The following is an 18,248-nucleotide window of genomic DNA, read 5'->3' as shown; positions in this document are numbered from 1 at the left end:
TCCAACTGCTTCTTATTTCTGACTTTCCTCTCTTCCCCACAGTGTCAACACTGCTTTCCCAAAACACAATAACTCTTCTGGAGAAATCCTCTCATCAGTGGTTAGGGCTATTTTATCTGCTTTGCCTTTCATTCCCTTGAACAGAGTCCCATAGTAAATTCCAAGGAATAAAGTTTCCTAGGGGTGCTAACAATATTAGCAGATGCTGAAAAGGGTCAAATAAATTGAGGAAAAACTTCACTAAGAAAAACCGAGCAGGTTAATGTGTCTCCACAATGGAAAGTGTAACTCAAACTTATTTGTTTCAACTCAAACTTAACAGAATCTTTTCAGTCATTTCATTACATTCTTCTCTCCTAGCTATCTCAAAAATTCTGAAAGCCTGGAAGCTTACTGAAAACACCTTTTACATTAGACATTAAGGAGAGACTTGTTAATGGATTTAAATTATAATTAAAATGTTCACAGTCTTCAGGGTATTATTTGGGAGTAAGTCATTATTTTTTCATAAATGGTAAAGTGACAAAAATTAATAAAATTACCAAAGTAGCATAAAACTGGGGCCACAAGCACTTGAGTAATTTCCCCTCCATCTATCTATCCCTTTTTTATAACCCCACTAACTAAAATAAGGGTGGGATTGGAGGGTCAGAAGGAACTTCTGTAAATTTTTAGCCTAAATATTATATTTACATTTCTGGGGGCGACTATCAATAGAGGTGACATCCACATAAATAAGAAAATTAAGTCAGTATGGCCACTTTAGAATATGATGAATGAATTAACACCCTGATGGGAAAAAAAAATCACTTCCCTAATAATTCCTCTTTTTCTCCATCATTCTCTGGAACCTCTGCAGGGAATCCACACTTATTGCTGCCCCAGCATTCCTCCCTAGCTGCTAAAACCTTCTTGTCACCTTTTTCACCCGTTTTGTATCAGCACCCACTTCCAGCCATGAATTTGCTCATTCTAACAGTTGCAGAATATCTTCATAGATATCTATTGTTAGAATCAGAAGTTGAACTAGTCATATGCCTAACTTCAAAGAAACACCTAAAACCCAGAGGAGTTTGGAATATGGCTCAACTGCACCCTCCCCAAGACAAACAATACTACCTTCAAGCAGATCCTACAACAATCCTAAATTCTTTGAAACTAAAAATAGCTCAGCTGTTGTCTCATCTGCCAGCAGATGGCCAGACTATTTTTAATTCAGGATTCTAGAAAGTAGGAATGGATCAGGCTAAGCTAGGGCAGCCTAGAAGGCCTTGACACTGCAGAGTTCAGTCAGTGATCACTGCAGAGCTGTAGTGGGCAGGTACCAAGAGAGGGCAACCTGGAGCTGTTCATGGGCCTGTGGGCTTCATCCGGATTGCAACAATGTAGGTGTGAGTGTTCTTTTCTTTCCTTTTCTTTTTCAAACCATTCCTTAAAGTCTGAAATGTAAGATAATTTGATAAAAGTTTTAAATAATCTGCACACCCTTTAAAGCTTTCACTATTTTTCTTTTTGAAAATAAAAATTCCTTTATTTAGTGATTTGAGAATAAATTTTGTTTTAATGAGAAAAATCTCCCCTAATCTAGGTAAAATTTCCTAAAAGCTATATATACTTTAACAAAAAATAAAGTTTTCTTAAGAATATGTGATGAACTATAATATGAGCATTATTTAAGAGAAAACCTTTTATAATTGGCCTTTATATTAAAAGATAACTGAATTTTGAGTACTGGTGCTCTGAAATCTAATCACATGCCAATAAAATGATTTTTAAAACACAGAGGATTAAAAGTTAGACATTCTATATACTTCTTTGTTTACTGGCCATCTCCCTTTAGTTCCATAATAGGTGCTTAATAAATGTTTAAGGGAGAGAGGAGATGAATGCAGGCAGTTGTATTTAAAGGGTTGTAACACTTACCTCTATACTTCCACCATCCAACTCCTACCCACTTACAAAATAGAGATCAGGAATGACCAAACCAGGCCATTCCAGTTCACTTTCCCATCCTGACTGATGGCCACACAGATTATCAAGACAACAAAGTAGGCCAGGCCCAGGTCTCAATAACGAAAGGGAGAGGTCCATAAGTTTCCAGGGACAAAATATATTTGGGGATACTTTCTTATTGCAAGACAGTATACTTTCTGCAAAGATGAAATGGGTTAATGCTATGAATTTATGTTTGGGTGATAATGTAGATATGGATGACTAGAAGGGAAGAAATCAAGTTCACTAGGGATTAACTATTCTGAGGTTGCTCAATGAGTTCTGGAGGAGGCTATATGTAACTTAAGAAATGCAAGAAAAAGCCTTAAACATCTCAAGTACAGAAAGTACTCTGGTGCCTAGCCCCTGCTTGGGTAGTCAGATTCCTCATTACAAGCTTCTGCCAACTATATGGGAGGGTGAAAAAGTAAAAACTGGCAAATATGGAACAGATAAGCCTGGTGCAGCTGGTATACACACTGCCAAGTAGTTCCTACATCTAGAAATGGCACAGACCAAAACGATAAGCCCTCTTAAAGATGCCAATCAAGAATGGCTGGAATTCTCACTGTACAAGTTAACAGAACAGTACACCCACGTTCATGGTGCATTAGAGGGGATGTACAACCTTATAATCATTAAGTTCAATATCCTAATGTTACAAAGACAGACATTAAGGCCCAGGAAGTCGACTATTCTACGATGCAGCATCACTGGGATAAACCCAGGGTCCCAGATTCTACTTCTAATGAGCTCTCCATTAAAACACACTTCCTTATATTAGCATTTTGGAGAGAATACACACACAGACACATATGTGTATGTATATATATATACATATATATACATACACATACACACACACACTCCATTTCTCCAGTGTAATACTTATAATTTAGTATATTAAAATATACTCTAACATGGAAAATCTGATCTCAAAAAATAAAACTTTAATTTGAATCTCAAGTGCTTTAACCTGCAAGTTATTCACAAACCTACACATAACAATTCTTTTAAAAATTCTACAAATCACTCCTTTACTCATCACATCCCAATTTAATAATTATTGTTTTTGAGATCCAGATATAAGTTCAATTTTTACCACTGTAAAAAGTCTTCTCATACACCTCAGTTTTTCCTTAGCTGTAAGAATAACAAAAGGTGAACTTCTAACCCACGAGGGTCAGAAAAACTAAACATAAGCCCACTATACTAGATGAAAAAAAAATTTTTAAATGAAATTCCTTCAGTAATGTTTTTCATAGCACCACTTTAATGGATCCAAAAAAGGGGGGGGGGAGTCAGAGAATCAAGATTTATTACAGCAAGTTAAAAAAATCATCTCCTATTTATTCAATAAGTAAAAGGCAAAGTTGCTTTTAATCTGTCTTGACTCTATTTTAGCGCACATTTAAGTTATTCGGGATTTCTTCCCCTTTAGGGTGCTTTTTTCCCCAAAGCCCATTTAACGAGCTTATTTTTCCCGTCCATTTGATCTAGTCTATTTGCCGTGCTATAAAATAAAGCATAAGCATTAGTAATTTATCTTTGTGTTAAATGTCCTGGTCTGTCCTTTTCACCTTTGACGGATGCAACACATTTATCAGTGTCCCCCCTGTAGCAGTTCCTCCTCTGCCTGCCCTCGCTCTAAGTATTGTTTGGATTTGCCCTGCTGTGGGCTTCCTTACACCGGAGCTCGGCCGTCTGAACTATCAATCACCATTCAAGCTGGAGAGCAGCTGCCAGTGTCCAGACATGTGGCCAGTGGGTGTCATTGTCTTCTTCGCTGTCCCTATTTCAAACCTTCCCCCGCCCTTGTCATAAAAGCCAGCGTCCTTCCCTTCCACGCTCTTATATCACCACCCCCACCCCTTAACCTCTGGTCTTGTTCTTCCAAGTCAACCGGGTCAGCTCTAACATTCCTCGCTTTTCCCTGCGGCGGAGGCGGAGAACTGTCAGAACAGGCTGCGCCCCTCGCAAGCCCCTTCTCCAGACCGTCAACAAGGGAACAACTTCACTACCTTCCCAAAGTACCACGCCAAACGACAAAGTTACTGAAATGCGGGATACAGAGCCCTTCCCACGCCCAGCCTTGACAAATCGTCTCCACCTGAATTTCCAAGCCACTGCACAGCAGCTCGTTTCTGCTTTATCTCAAAGGGTGGCATCCTGGCCGCACGGCACGGTCCACCCACAGAATCTCCTACTCTCCAGTCGGTGCCAAGCCCTGCCGCCTTCCCCGAGCCCCGCACGCGGCCCTTCCTCCTCCACCGTGCCCCTGCCCCACAGGCAGCCGAGTTCCTGTCAACTCCAGACACGCAGCCCCGAGCTCCGCCAGCGCTGCGGGAGAGCAGAGGCCGCGGCCCGCGCGAGCCCCCGGGCGACCCCAGCTCCAGGCCGCCCGCCCCCGCCCCGCCCCCACCCCCGGGCCTCCCCCCGACTCACCCAGGGCCACCTCGCACGCTTTGCGCAGCTGGGAGTGATGCGCCTTCTTCACTTCCTTGTCGGCCAAAATCTTCTCCAGCGCCCGTGTCAGGAACATGTTCTTCGTCTTCTTCCCTTCATACATGGACGTAGAGAAGGAGGCTGCGGCTCGTCAGACCTGCGGCTCCCAGCGGCTAGACGGGAGGAGGAGGGGGAAGAGAAGCAGAGAAAGGAGAGGGGGTGGAGGTGGGGGAGAGGAGGCGCGGAGGGCAGCGGCAGCAGCAGGAAGGGGCGGGCAGGACCCGCCGCGGGTGCGGCGCCGAGGTCTTCGCCGCCCCACTGAGAGGTCGCCCCCGGAGGGCCGCGCCGCAGGACCTCTGCTTCCCCCTGCCCGGGTGTCGCTTGCCGGCCACCCCCCTCACTGGCGCCTCCAGCCGGGAGGCAGCGAGGGAGCCCAGCCCTGACGGCCGTCTGCTGCGCTCGAGAAGCGAGACGGCGGTGGCTCAGAGGCCCGCCATGAGCACGGATGTCCTGGCTGTGGGGATGATCACCCGCCCCGGCCGCGGACTGGCCTCCATCACCGCCGACCTGCCGTGGCCGCCATGTTGGAAGGAAACGACGCGTCACGCAGAGGCCGAACGGCTGCAGAGGAGGAAGCCACGGCACGGTGGCAGGCTCTGCCGGCCCGGAGCGGCTGCGGCGCAGGGAGGCAGGGGGCGGAGGGCAGCGCGGGAGGAGCGCCCCAGCCGCAGCGCTGTGCTACGGTGGCCCGGCGGGGCCTCGCCGCCTCCCGCGTTCTCCCGCAGGGCCGCGTGGGGTGTGGCGTGGGGCGGGTGTCCTGCGGCAGCGCGCCGGGCGCTGTGGGTCCCTTGCAGTGGAACTGAGGGCCCCCCGGGTACCCGAGCCGCCAGTCGTGAACGAGATTCTCGGCTGCGCTACACCCACTTCTCCGATTTTCTGGAGATCCTTTTGGTGGGAGCGCAGCCCCTTCTGCTCCAGGGATCGCGGAAACCCCCGGGCCCATTCTCGGCCGCACTAACAACAACTGCCACGCGCTACATTTTGTTACCAGGTACAGGAAACTGCTAATCCAGGACCGTGCCCTCCAGCTGTGTCAGGAAGGGTTCTCTCTTGGGACGAGTAAACTATCACTGATTTGACAAGGATTCAGCAACGTTTCACTTTTTCATCCTTGTGGGATAAATCCGTACACTCTAGATTTCAGATCCATTCTGAATTGAGTCTAAAGTTAGGCGAACAGGTGTATGCTGATTCATGAGGTCCCTTAGAGTTCTGTGTCACTGTGCCTTTAAGACTGAGATTTGAGCCAGGATATTAAAGCCAGTTTCAGAATGGAAAATCTGTAAATGCAGACTGATTACCACAAACACACACGTGACCGCGTGTCTGCTTTTGGTACTAAAGAATAATTCTAATTTCTGTTTTATTCAGAGCAGGAAATTATGAAGAATACCATAAAATAGATGCAAAGAATTTACTCGGTAATCTAGGTGTAGGTCTTTAAGTTCAAAGCTACCGTGTGGCGCTATCAATACTGGGTCCTAAATTGTTAGAAAAAGCCTCACTGTCCCATTCGACTGCTCTGACTATGGACTTGTGCTAATGTAACCATTCAAACCCAAGAATAAAGAAGTTGTGAAGTGACAAGATTGGGAAAGGCAAAAAAAAAAAAAAAAAGAAGAAGAAGAAGAAGAAGAAGAAGAAAGAAACTTTGAACCTGACCCTGAATTAAAGTGGACAATATTTTAAACTTTTCTTGTCCTGAGAAATCAATTAATTATCATTGTAGAGTCTGTTTCTAGATTACTGGAAGTTAGAGATTCAGTATATTACAACAGATATGACATTGATTTCTATGTACACACATAGATTATAATGTTTCTGAGAACAAGCTCCATTTCTAATTTATCTTTGTTTCTTCATTATGCCAGTCTTGTACTAGGTGCTCCTGAAGGTGCTAGCTGATCACCAAATCTACTCTTGCCAGTACACAGTTACATTGTGTTCACCCGTCTCCCTTGCAGTTAGGTATAGCATAGCTGCCCAGACTCAGCCCATTAAAAAAATGTGTGTATATATGCTTGACATTTGTTAATGAATACAGAGATTTCAGCACTTAAAGATCTCACAGTCTACTGCAGAGCACATATCACAATCTGTGATCATCTTGTCTGGATATTTGTTTATTGGTCGGTTATGTGTTTCCTTCATAAGACCAAGGATTTCATTGTATATTCACTTCTAGAATCCAGTATAGTCACTAGCATCAACAAAGCCTTTGGTATAAATTCAAATAGAAACTTGGATGAATGAAAGCCACTGGACTAAGGCAGGTATGATCCTTACCCTTGTGGAGTTTACAGCTATAGTAGGGAAAAGAGTATTAAGTAAATCACTAGTGAATGGATATATAATGATAAATGTGTTAGGTATGATTTAAGAAAAGAACAGAGAGCTATGAGGAGATCTACTTTAAATTTTGGATTCCGGGATGGCTTCCCTAAAAAAGTAACATTTGAACTGGGACCTGAAGGAAGAATAGAAGTTAGCCAAATTCAAGGAAGAACTTTGCAGGCTGTCTCTTGGGTTAAGGGGGGAAGCTGCAAGTTTCAGGACTCAAAACAAGGCAGTGTGGCTAAAAGTTATGGGGGATATGGTGCCACTAAGGATAAAGAGGGCACTAGGAAGCAGATCCTACAGAACCTTGCAGGCCATGTTAGGGAGTTTGGGATTTTATCCCAATAGCAATAGAAATCTATTGAAGGATTAAGTCGGGGATGAAGTGATCAAATTGGTGACTTAAGAATAGTCTCACTGTTGTGTGGGGACAAGAGTGGATGTGGACAGAACAGGGAGGAGGTGATTGCAACAGTGCATCGTGGTTTGGGCTGGAGCCCAGGACCACCATGCAAGGTTTTGGAGATCATGCTCAGCACAAAGATGGCAAATGGGGCTGAAGTCCAGCCCCAGCATCTGTCCAGGTGAAGGAGCTCCTTTTTCCAATTTGCATAAATGTTAGATAGACCACTGGCATGTAAGTGATGGCAGAGGAGATGGAGTAATATGGACAGTTTTAAGGTATATTATGGTGGCAGAATGGATCGAGTTAATAATGAATTGGAGTGAAACTAGAAGAAAGGAAGACGTCTCAAATAAATGCCATGCTTCCTACCAGAGCCAGTAAATGAGTAGAGAGACTGTTTGTGGAGATGGCCTAGCCTGTTTATGGGATAGGAACAAATTTGAGGGTAAGTGTGCAGTTTTGGGTTTTAGAAGAGTTAAGTCTTCTGAGATATGACCTAACCCTCTCAGAAGGAATGGCCTCCATCCTCCTTTCTCCTAGAGGAGAATTCATCCTCCTCCTTGGCTGAGTCTAAGACTTTACCTAAAAGGTGGTTGTGATGGGGTGGGCAGGGGTGTGTGCAGAATTGGGGGGGGCACTCTCACCCAACTTGAAACTCAGGATATTACCTAACTCTGGCTTGCCTGGAGCAGAAGATAGGGTAAGACTAAAATTAAGCTGACATTGCCCTGACTAGTGTGGCTCAGTATGTTGGGGGTCATTCTGTGAAGTGAAGGATCATCAGTTCAATTCCCAGTCACAGCACATGCCTGCATTGTGGGTTCAGTCCCCAGTTGGGGTGTCCACACTCAGGGCATGTACGGGAGGCAGCTGATCAATATTTCTCTTAGACATTGATGTTTCTCTCCCTCTCACTCTCCCTTCCCCTCCATCTAAAAATAAATATTTTTAAAAAGCTATAAAATAAAATAAAGCTGATGTCCTTGGAAGATAAAAGGAAAGGTAGTATTTTTAGTCTTTTATTTAAAAGTGAAGGGGAAGGGTCTGGGGGTACCAGAATCAGGTAATTTTTAAACAAAATTTTGAGTGTATTTCCCTCAGGGGTGTCCAACCTTTTGACATCTCTGGGCCACACTGGAAGAAGAAGAAATTGTCTTGGGCCACACACTAGATACACTGCAACACGTAATCACAAAAAACGCTTGTGTTTTAAGTAAATTTATGATTTTGTGTTGGGCCGCATTCACAGCCATCCTGGGCTGCATGCGGCCTGTGGACCACAGGTTGGACACCTCCCACTATGTGTTTCCATGTTATTATTGTTGCTTGGTGCTTACCCAACCTATTTAAATAAGAATCCCAGTCTCAGTATTCACTTGCATTTGACTCATTGCTGTTTTCAAACATTCAAATTCTATGTTTTTGAAATGCCTGTCATCCTCTAAATTTAAAAATATATTTTTCTTATACATGATTGCTTTCCTGAGTCCACTTTTGCTTTTCAGTCTGCAATCTAACTTTACTATCAATTACCCCTGATCATTTTCCCTTTCATCTATAACTTTGCTATATATTAGTTGCCTTGACTTTTCTCTTCGGGTAATATTATCACTTTAATTTTAATATCAAATAATACAATACTTCAACCTGGGTTTTAGCATCCTGGTTGAAGTGTTTTATCATCACCCTTTAAAATACAGATTTTAGTTCAGTGTAACATGAAAATTATATAAAATCTGAATAAAATTTTAATGAACGCTGAGTAGATCAGATTGTTACAAGCCAATATTAGTTAATATAAAAAGTAATACCATGTTCACTTGACAAAGAAAAAAAAACCAATTCTTCCAGTAGTCTTTCACATTATGTCTCAGTTCTATTAGCTTTCAAAATATTCCATAGTCTGACCCTTCCCTGACTTTCAAACTAATTTCTCAATAATAATGGTAATAATTATTAGTATTTATATAGAGCTTATTATGAGTCAGCCTCAGTCACGCAAATGAAGACATTTCCATTATTATCCCTTATGTGTAGATGAAGAAACAGAATTTAGGTAACTTGCCCAAGTCATACAATTAATGGTGGAATCAGGATGACAATTTGGAAAGTCTGGCTCCAGAGCCTGTACTCTAAACAACCAAGCTGCCCTGTCTCTCTAAATAGTCTTTTCTTGCAACTTCCTTCCCTGCCCACTGCCTTCTCCCTTGAAATACCCTAGTAGGTACTCAAGTTCCAGCTCATTCCTCTTCCTCTCTTTTCTCCACATACCCACACAAGCTTTTCTGTACCAGTATGCCTTTATCTTTCAGCAATCCAGAGAACTCACTGCCACCTTACTTGCGTTTGCTCTCCCCAAAGGCCTCCCAAACTTCAAAGCCTCCTTGAAATTCATCCCCTCCTAAGTTTTCTTCTTCTACCTCCCACAGCAACAATCCCTCCCTTCTCTATTCTTTTATAGCATCATGTACTTCATACTTGGTGCCTAGTTATATACCCATGGTAGTGTTTAAACCGATTGCAGATTTTTGAAGACCAGGGATATAAGAAAAGAGAAGCAGGAAACTTAGGAAAAGATGGGAAACATTGCTTAAACAGAGAAACATCAGTTTTGCTGAGACCACAATAGTGACATGACTAATACAAGAAAGGCCATCCCCAAAGTAAGTCAAGTCTGCTTACTTGCTTTTCTTGTAAGCTAATTTGATATTCTTCTTTTATCAAGTCTGCTTGTTTTTGTCTTGTTTATTAAGGGAAATAAATGAATAAAATGTGTCTTCAAACTCAGAGGTCCTGCCCATTGTTAGGCAGGAAAAATATCGATACACTGAATAGGGCAGACCGAGCGGGAGCATGACAGATTAAAGAATTTCATTTAGAAAGAAAACATAAGAGGGGACTATATTATGGTATCTGATAATGGAAGTGAAGATCCAAAAAATTAGAATGTTGTTGCAGAAAAAAATTAGAAATCTAGAGCCAGAAGTTGGAGGTCACGGACTTTCCATGGATTTTAATGTAAGTACTAATATTTTACAGAACAATAAAACTGAAAGCATAAGCACTTAAATATCCTAAAAATCTTTATGTTATATAATTTTCTAAGGTGGTAGAAAGTACTTACTTTGAGTCCATGGTACTATTCTCTACTATTTACATTGTTATCATTTTTTCCTATATAGTTATACTAATGATACCTACTACATATTAGGTACTTACTCTATATGATACGCTTCACAAGTATTAATTCATTTAATGCTCACAACAACTCGGCATGTATATGTTATTACTCTTCTTTTACAAATGAGGGGGGAAAAGGTTAGGGAAGTTAATTGCCCAAAGTTACAGAACCAAAGTTAAATTGTCACTTGTGGAAGTTCATGAATGCTTTTAACAACTGTTTTAGCCTGTCTTTCTTAGTGACATATGTCAATCTATCCCTTTGAAAATGAGTTTTTACCAATATCGTACAATAATTATTTTAAACTATTTCCAACAACTAGTACACTAAACTGAGTGTTAAATATGTATGGCTGTATGGCATTAATTTTCTGGTAGTCAGGTTTTTCAAAAAAATTAAAAATAGGAATTTTTGTTAAAAGCCTGCCTTTTAAAGAAATTGAATTGTAGTTTGAAACCTCCACACACACAAAAATATCTAGGCCCAAATGGTTTTACTTGTGAATTTTGTCAAACATTTAAAGAAAAAAAAAACAAAACACCAACTCCATCTCTTCCAGAAAATAGAACACTTGTCAACTTATGAGACCACCATAACCTTGAAACCAAAACTAGATAAAGGCAGTATGAAAAAGAGGACTACAGACCAATATCCTCTATGAACATAGATATAAGAATCCTCGACAAAATATTGGCAAATAAAACTCAGCAATATATAAAAGAACAATACACCACAACAAATGTGGGTGTCATACTGGGAAGCAGGCTGGCTCAATATTAGAAAATCAAGCAATGTAAGTTGTGACACCGACGGTCTAAAAAATTAAAGCTCATGGTCACATCAGTTGATTAGGAAAATGCATTTGACAATATTCAATGTTTATTCAAGATAAAAACTCTCAGCAAACATCCTCAATCTGATTCAGGACATCTTCAAAAGAACCATTTAAAGCTACATCATACTCAATTGTGAAAAAATTCAGTGGTGGAAACCTGAGTGCTGAGATGGGAAACAAGGTAGGGATGTCCCTTTTCACTACTCAAATTCAATATCATTCTGGAGGCCCTAGCTGGTACAATAAAGCAAGGGAAAGAAAGGGCACACAGGTTGGAATGGAAGGAACAAACTGTCCTGAAAGGCAGTCGGCATAATTATCTATGTAGGACATCCCAAGGAATCTTAGCAACAACAACAGCAAAAAAATCTCTAAAGTCCTAGAACTTACAATTGAGTTTAGCAAGGTCACAAAGGTTACAAAGTCAATACATAAATTGTTTTTGCATTTTTATAAATTTTGAATGTATAATCAGAAACCAAAAAATTTTTAAATCCCACTTACAATAGAGTCCCAAAATAAAATGCTTAATTGTACATCTAACAAAACATATGTAGATTCCTATGCTGAAAACAACAAAATACTAATGAAAGAACTCAAAGAAGGCCTAAATAAATGGAGAGACATATCATGTTCATAGATTGGAAGACAATGTAAAAATGTCAAATAATCTTACAGGTTTAGCACAATTCAAATACTGTAGTTATAGAGAAGATGCTTCTAAAATTTGTATGGAAAGGCAATGTAGCTAGACTAGTCATAACAGGTTTTATTTAAAAAGAATAAAATTGGATGAATCACAATATGCAATATTAGCTTTATTATGAAGATGTGATCATCAAGACACTGCGGTATTGGCTAAGGGATAATCAAATTGATCACAGAACAGAATAAAAGTCCAGATATAAACCCGTAGAAATGTAGCTAATTGATTTTTGACAAAGATTTGAAAGCAATTTAGGGGAAAAAAAGGGGGTAGTCATTTCAGGAAATAGTAGTGAAACAATTAGACATCCATAAGTTAAAATTTAAAAAAACCCACTCTCAACCTAAAGCTCATACTTTACATAAAATGAACTCATAATAGGCCATAGACCTAAATGTAAAGTGCAAAGCTATCACAAACTCTCAGAGATAAACGTAGGATGAAATGTTCACGAGCTGGGGGTAGATGAGAGTTCTTAGTCATGACACCAAGAGATCTGTGAAAGGAAAATACCGATAAATTGCACTATACAAAATTTAAAACTATTGCTCTGTGATAGACACTGTTAAGAGAATAAAAAGACAAACTACAAAATGAGAGAAAATATTTGAAAATCACATATCTGATAAACAGCTTGTATTTAGAATACATATTCTTAAAATTTTCAAAACCTGTGTTCACATGTATTTATGGAAATTCTATTCAGACTCAGTAGAAACTGGGAAAAACTCATATGTCTTCCTCTGAGTAAATGAATAAACAAACAATGGTACATCTATACACTGAAATAATATTTGGCAAACCCAAAAAACAAATTATTGCTAAATACAACAACTTGGATGAATCTCATCCAAGACATTGTGCTAAGCGAAAGAAGGCAGTGTCAAAGGTTCATTCTGTATGATCCATTTCGATGGCATTGTCTAAAAGGGAAAACTATGGGGACAAAAAAGAGTTGTCATCAGCCGTTGCACGTGCAAGTAGGTGTCTATAAAGGGATAGCACAAGGGAGGCTTTTCTGGGGGGGGGTGGTAGAAATGTTTTTATCCTGATTATGGTTGTGGTTACATGAATTTATACATACATGCGTTCAAATTCATAGATCTGCTCACAGGAAAAAGTCAATTTTACTCTATGATGCTTCAAAAAAACCTTCTGCTTTTAACAACCCCAACTGTTCATTTTACTTCTATGAGACTAGTAAATCAGAACCCACTGGATATAAGGTAGAGATGACTAATTCTGGAGATTTTGGGGTAACTGAGAAAAACACAGGTTTGCTATATCAAGCAGTATTGGGGGAAGAAGGGTCTGGTTGGTAAAGAGGCTATATCATCCAGATTGACAGTGAATGGAATTTTCTAGGTTATTATACAAGATTCCAAGCTATCCATGAACACTTACATACTTTCTTTTTTTTAAATATATTTATTGATTATGCTATTACAGTTGCCCCATTTCCCCCCCCACTCCACTCCATCCTGCCCACCCGCCTCCCTCCCACATTCCCCCCCTATAGTTCATGTCCATAGGTCATACTTATAAGTTCTTTGGCTTCTACATTTCCGACACTATTTTTACCCTCCCCCTGTCTATTTTCCACCTATCATCTATGCTACTTATTCTCTGTACCTTCCCCCCCTCCCCCTCCCACTCCCTTAATGACAACCCTCATGTTCTAGTTGTTTGCCTAGTTTGCTCTCATTTTTGTTTTATGTGTGGCCGTTAATAACTGTGAGTTTGCTGTCATTTTTACTGTTCCTATTTTTTATCTTCTTTTTCTTAGGTAACTCCCTTTAACATTTCATATAATAAGGGCTTGGTGATGATGAACTTCTTTAACTTGACCTTATCTGAGAAGCACTTTATCTTCCCTTCCATTCTAAGTGATAGCTTTGCTGGATACAGTAATCTTGGATGTAGGTCCTTGCGTTTAATCTTGGGTAATGTAATTATGATGTGCCTTGGTGTGTTCCTCCTTGGGTCCAGCTTCTTTGGGACTCTCTGAGCTTCCTGGACTTCCTGGAAGTCTATTTCCTTTGCCAGATGAGGGAAGTTCTCCTTCATTATTTGTTCAAATAAGTTTTCAATTTTTTGTTCTTCCTATTCTCCTTCTGGCACCCCTATAATTTGGATGTTGGAACATTTCAAGGCGTCCAGGAGGTTCCTAAGCCTCTCCTCATTTTTCCAAGTTCTTGTTTCTTCATTCTTTTTTGGTTGGATGTTTGTTTCTTCCTTCTGGTCCACACCATTGATTTGAGTCCCAGTTTCCTTCTCATCACTATTGGTTCCCTGTACATTTTCCTTTGTTTCTCTTAGCATAGGCTTCATTTTTTCATCTGTTTTTCGAACAGATTCAACCAAGTCTGTGAGCATATTGATAACCAGTGCTTTGAACTGTGCATCCGATAGGTTGGCTATCTCTTCGTCGCTTAGTTGTATTTTTTCTGGAGCTTTGAAGTGTTCTGTCATTTGGGCCATTTTTTTTTTTTTTTTTTTGTCTTGGCGTGTCTGTTACTTTAAGGGGTGGAGCCTTAGGTGTTCACCAGGGCGGGGTAATGCTGGTCTAATGCTGGTCGCAGCGCTGTGACGCTGTACGTGGGGGAGGGGCCAAGTGGGAGCTATGGTGCTCGCCTCACTATCCTCCGGCTTTCAATCTTTCACTCCGAAACCCACAATCAAACTGGGCCACTCTGGTGCTGGTTCCCAAGTAAGTGGGCCTGTGCACGCTCTAGGCCCCTGTGGGTCTCTCCAACAACCTCTCCTGTGAGGCTGGGAGTCTCTCCTGCTGCTGCCCCAATCCCCACGGGCGTTTTCAATCAGAGGTTTGAGGCTTTATTTCCCTGAGCTGGAGCCCTGGGTTACGCGGTCTGCTTCGATCACCGCCGTTAGTCCGGTTTATCTATGCGCGAATGTGGTGCTGCGGGGTGCTACCCGCTGCTCTGCCTGCCCTGTTCTCCGCCACTCTGAGTCCGGCCCTCTGGGTTTATCTGTGCAAATGTGGGGCCGCAGGGTCTGCTAGTGCTCGGACTGCCTGCGCCATTTGTCCCACACTCTGCCAGTCTCAGTCCTGCCACAGCCACGTGAGTCCTCTCCACCCCGGTGCCCGTCTCCACCCCTCATACCAGTCTGGATGAATGTTTATTTTCTATTTCCTTGGTGTCGGTCCCCCTTGCTGTTCGATTCTCTGTCAGTTCTGGTTGTGCGAGGAGGCGCAGTGTGTCTACCTACGCCGCCATCTTGGTTCTCCCCCCACTTACATACTTTCAAAGCTCTTTTTCGTGATTTACTACTGTTTCAACCTGAAAGAGTCTGCAATTTCCTAACACACAATTCATAACCCCAAGGGAATCCCTCACATATTAGAAAATGCAGACATTGTTTTCTTTAACAACAATATTTAAAATATCTTCACTGATATGTAAAGGCTTATTTTTTTTAATATTTAAGAAAGAAAATTTTGGTTTTTATTATAGCAATAATAACTGTTTATTCTTTATCTTGTGTATAAATGGTTTTCCCCCAGTGGCTGGAAAACAGGACTGGGATTTGTTTTCATTTGCAGTTTTTAAGAGTTGTTGGTTCCAATTAAATTAATTTGAGGCTAGTTCAACGATGGCACATCCATCAATGGCACACTATGTAGCCATCACAAAGAATGAGGATGCTTTAACATACCGATATGATCTCATATGTATTAGGTGTAAAAAAAGCAAACTTTCAACAGTAGGCATAATATACTATCTTTTGTGCATAAATAGGAGAACGTTTATGCACTGTATTTACTTAAGTTTGCTTAGACTATCTCTACTGGTGTTCGTGGGTGACAGCTGAAATATATTAATGGTGATCATTTCGTATCTCTCACATTTTGAGTCCTGTGAATGTACTGCCTATAACAAAAATGAATTAAAATAAAAATCATTCCCTTTTCAAGCAAATCGTATTTATGTATTTTTTTAATTGCCTGGAAAAAAGAATAAAATAATTCACTTTGCTTCTTGGAGCCCAACAGTCTCACTCAATAGAAATGCAATGATGAACAAATTCCTCATTGCACAAAATTACCTGATTTTTTTTCTTCACAAAAAGAATATTTAGAGTGTGTAGGATTCTTTGAATACTCTAATACCTTGCTATTCAAAGTATTTTTCGAGAACCAGTAGCAGTGGGAGCTGTCTAGAAATGCAGAATCCTCGTGCCCTACCCGAGATATCACAAATCAGAATCAGCACTTTAGCAAAATCCCCCATGGGGATTTATGTGCACCTGAAGGTGTGAGAAGTACTGCTCCAGTGGGCAGGAGGAAGACAGTGCCAATAGCCCTAAGATATTCGGAAAATTGAATGTTCTATCAAGGTATGGAGAGAAAGGTCACTGAGCAGGCTTTGGTGAAGTTTGTTAAAGAACCAAAGAGAATCTTAGAAAAAACGTAGAATGTAAAGTCAGAAGGGAAGTCCTAGCTTCTGGGTGTAAATAAAATTGTAATACATTTTCTATTTAATCTGTGAATAACCCAAGAATATAGAAATTCTCATTGGAGACTCCCAAAGAGATGCATTCATTAGCTGCTTCAAAAGCTAAGTCCAAATAAAAAAACTCTTGATAAGAACCTATCCACTTTCAATCAAGTCTCCTTGCCTCTGGCCTTTCCCCCATCCCACCACCATTTATCTAACAGTAATGGAGTTCTTCTCAAATGGGAGTCAAATCATGTCACAGCTGCATTCGACACCCTTCAGTGTCTGCCCTTTTTACTCAGAGTAAGAGCCAGAGTCCTAATGCAGACCCGCAACACTGTATGCAATGCACTGACCTCCACAGTCACTTAACTGCTCTCTTCTTGGCTTGCTCAACTCCAGCCATTGTGGCCTTACTGCTATTTCCTGAACTTGTGAAGCATCTCTGCCTCAGATCTTTGCATTTTTCCATTCCTAGGATCCTCTTCATTCAGGTCTCTGCTCAAGAGTTATCTAATAAGCAAGGCCTTCCCTGACCACACTGCATAAAATGGCCTCTCCCCACTCCTCTCTCACTCTGCTTTTCCCCAATAGCACTGATTACCATTTCTCACACTATTTGTTTTTATTTATTTTATTCCTCTTTTTAAGATTTTATTTATTTTTAGAGAGGGGAAGGGAGGGGAAAGGAGAGGGAGAGAAACATCAGTGTGTGATTGCCTCTCACACACCCCCTACTGGGAACCTGGCCTACAACCTAGGCTTGTGCTCTAGACTGGGAATTGAACTGACAACCCTTTGATTCACAGGCTGGCACTCAGTCCACTGAGCCACACCAGCCAGGGCTACATGATTTGTTTTGGTTTTGGAGGGTTTGTTCCTCACTTCTAGAAGATAAGCTTCTCAAAGTTCAGGACTTTATTTTGAATATTGCTATATTGCCAGTGCCTAAAAGAGGGATTACTGTAACATGAATGAATGAATGAATGATTCTGACATAGTCTATTAAGGCTAACATAACAAAATACCGTAGACTGGGTGGCTTAAACAACAGAAATCTATTTCTCACAGTTCTCTCTGCAAGCTGGAAGCCCAAGATCACATGCAGGCTAATTTGGTTTATGGTGAGGACCCTCTTCTTGGCTCCCAGATTTAATCACCCAATAGTCACATTGGGAGTGAGGGCTTCAAATATGAATTTGAGGGGGACACAATTCAGTACATAGCAGATCCCACAACCAGTTCACTCATACGATCATTAAGAAAATTGTCCCCTTAGGCTACATTTTAAAAAGTCTTATTCCATTGAAGGCTGCAGTTAGTATTTATTCTTATGTAATTTCCTCTGAACAAAAATGCTGCAGCCAGGAGATGTCAACTGATATGATTTTCCCTGGTCTGTATAGGGGTGGTTCTGGACAGAAGTCTCTCACAGTCAACAGTCAGATGTCCCTGAACATGTATTTTTAACTACTGAGGGGGAAACAAAGGCCATAATACTTGCTGTAGTTACCTCTCAATGTCTTATCATCCTTGACTTGGGACTTGAATGAAATATTACTTTATAAAATAAGGTAATTGCAGCTGCTCTGAAATGCTACATGCCTATACCACAGAGTAGTGCAGAAATCTTTCCTGTTTGCCAAATGCTTCTGCAGTTGTGTAAGTATTAGGAACAACCTATAAAACAAATACATTTAAGCAAACTTTGCCTATCTTCTGGTATTGCAAATCTCCTTACCATAATAGTTGGTATTCAACTGATCACTAGAATTATCTATGGACAAATATCAACACACAGATGCCCGGACTGACAAGAGCTCTCT

At 41.0% G+C, this 18,248-nt stretch overlaps 1 protein-coding gene across 2 annotated transcripts in view; it reads right to left on the bottom strand.

Annotated features, from left to right (window-relative positions):
• Positions 1 to 4,713, bottom strand: part of ARFGEF1 (ARF guanine nucleotide exchange factor 1) — a 106,494-nt gene extending 101,781 nt beyond the window's left edge. For both annotated transcript variants that reach the window (XM_053930394.2, XM_053930395.2), the window contains exon 1: positions 4,438 to 4,713. In XM_053930394.2, coding sequence (XP_053786369.1) covers positions 4,438 to 4,561 — 124 coding nt within the window. In that variant the 5' untranslated portion in view covers positions 4,562 to 4,713. The remainder of the gene's footprint in view (positions 1 to 4,437) is intronic.
• Positions 4,714 to 18,248: the final 13,535 nt, after the last annotated feature.

Source organism: Desmodus rotundus, chromosome 8 (genome assembly GCF_022682495.2).
Source record: "Desmodus rotundus isolate HL8 chromosome 8, HLdesRot8A.1, whole genome shotgun sequence".
Classification (NCBI taxonomy): Eukaryota; Metazoa; Chordata; class Mammalia; order Chiroptera; family Phyllostomidae; genus Desmodus; species Desmodus rotundus.
Note: the sequence above shows the minus strand (reverse complement) of the source record. Positions and strands in the feature narration are given on the sequence as shown.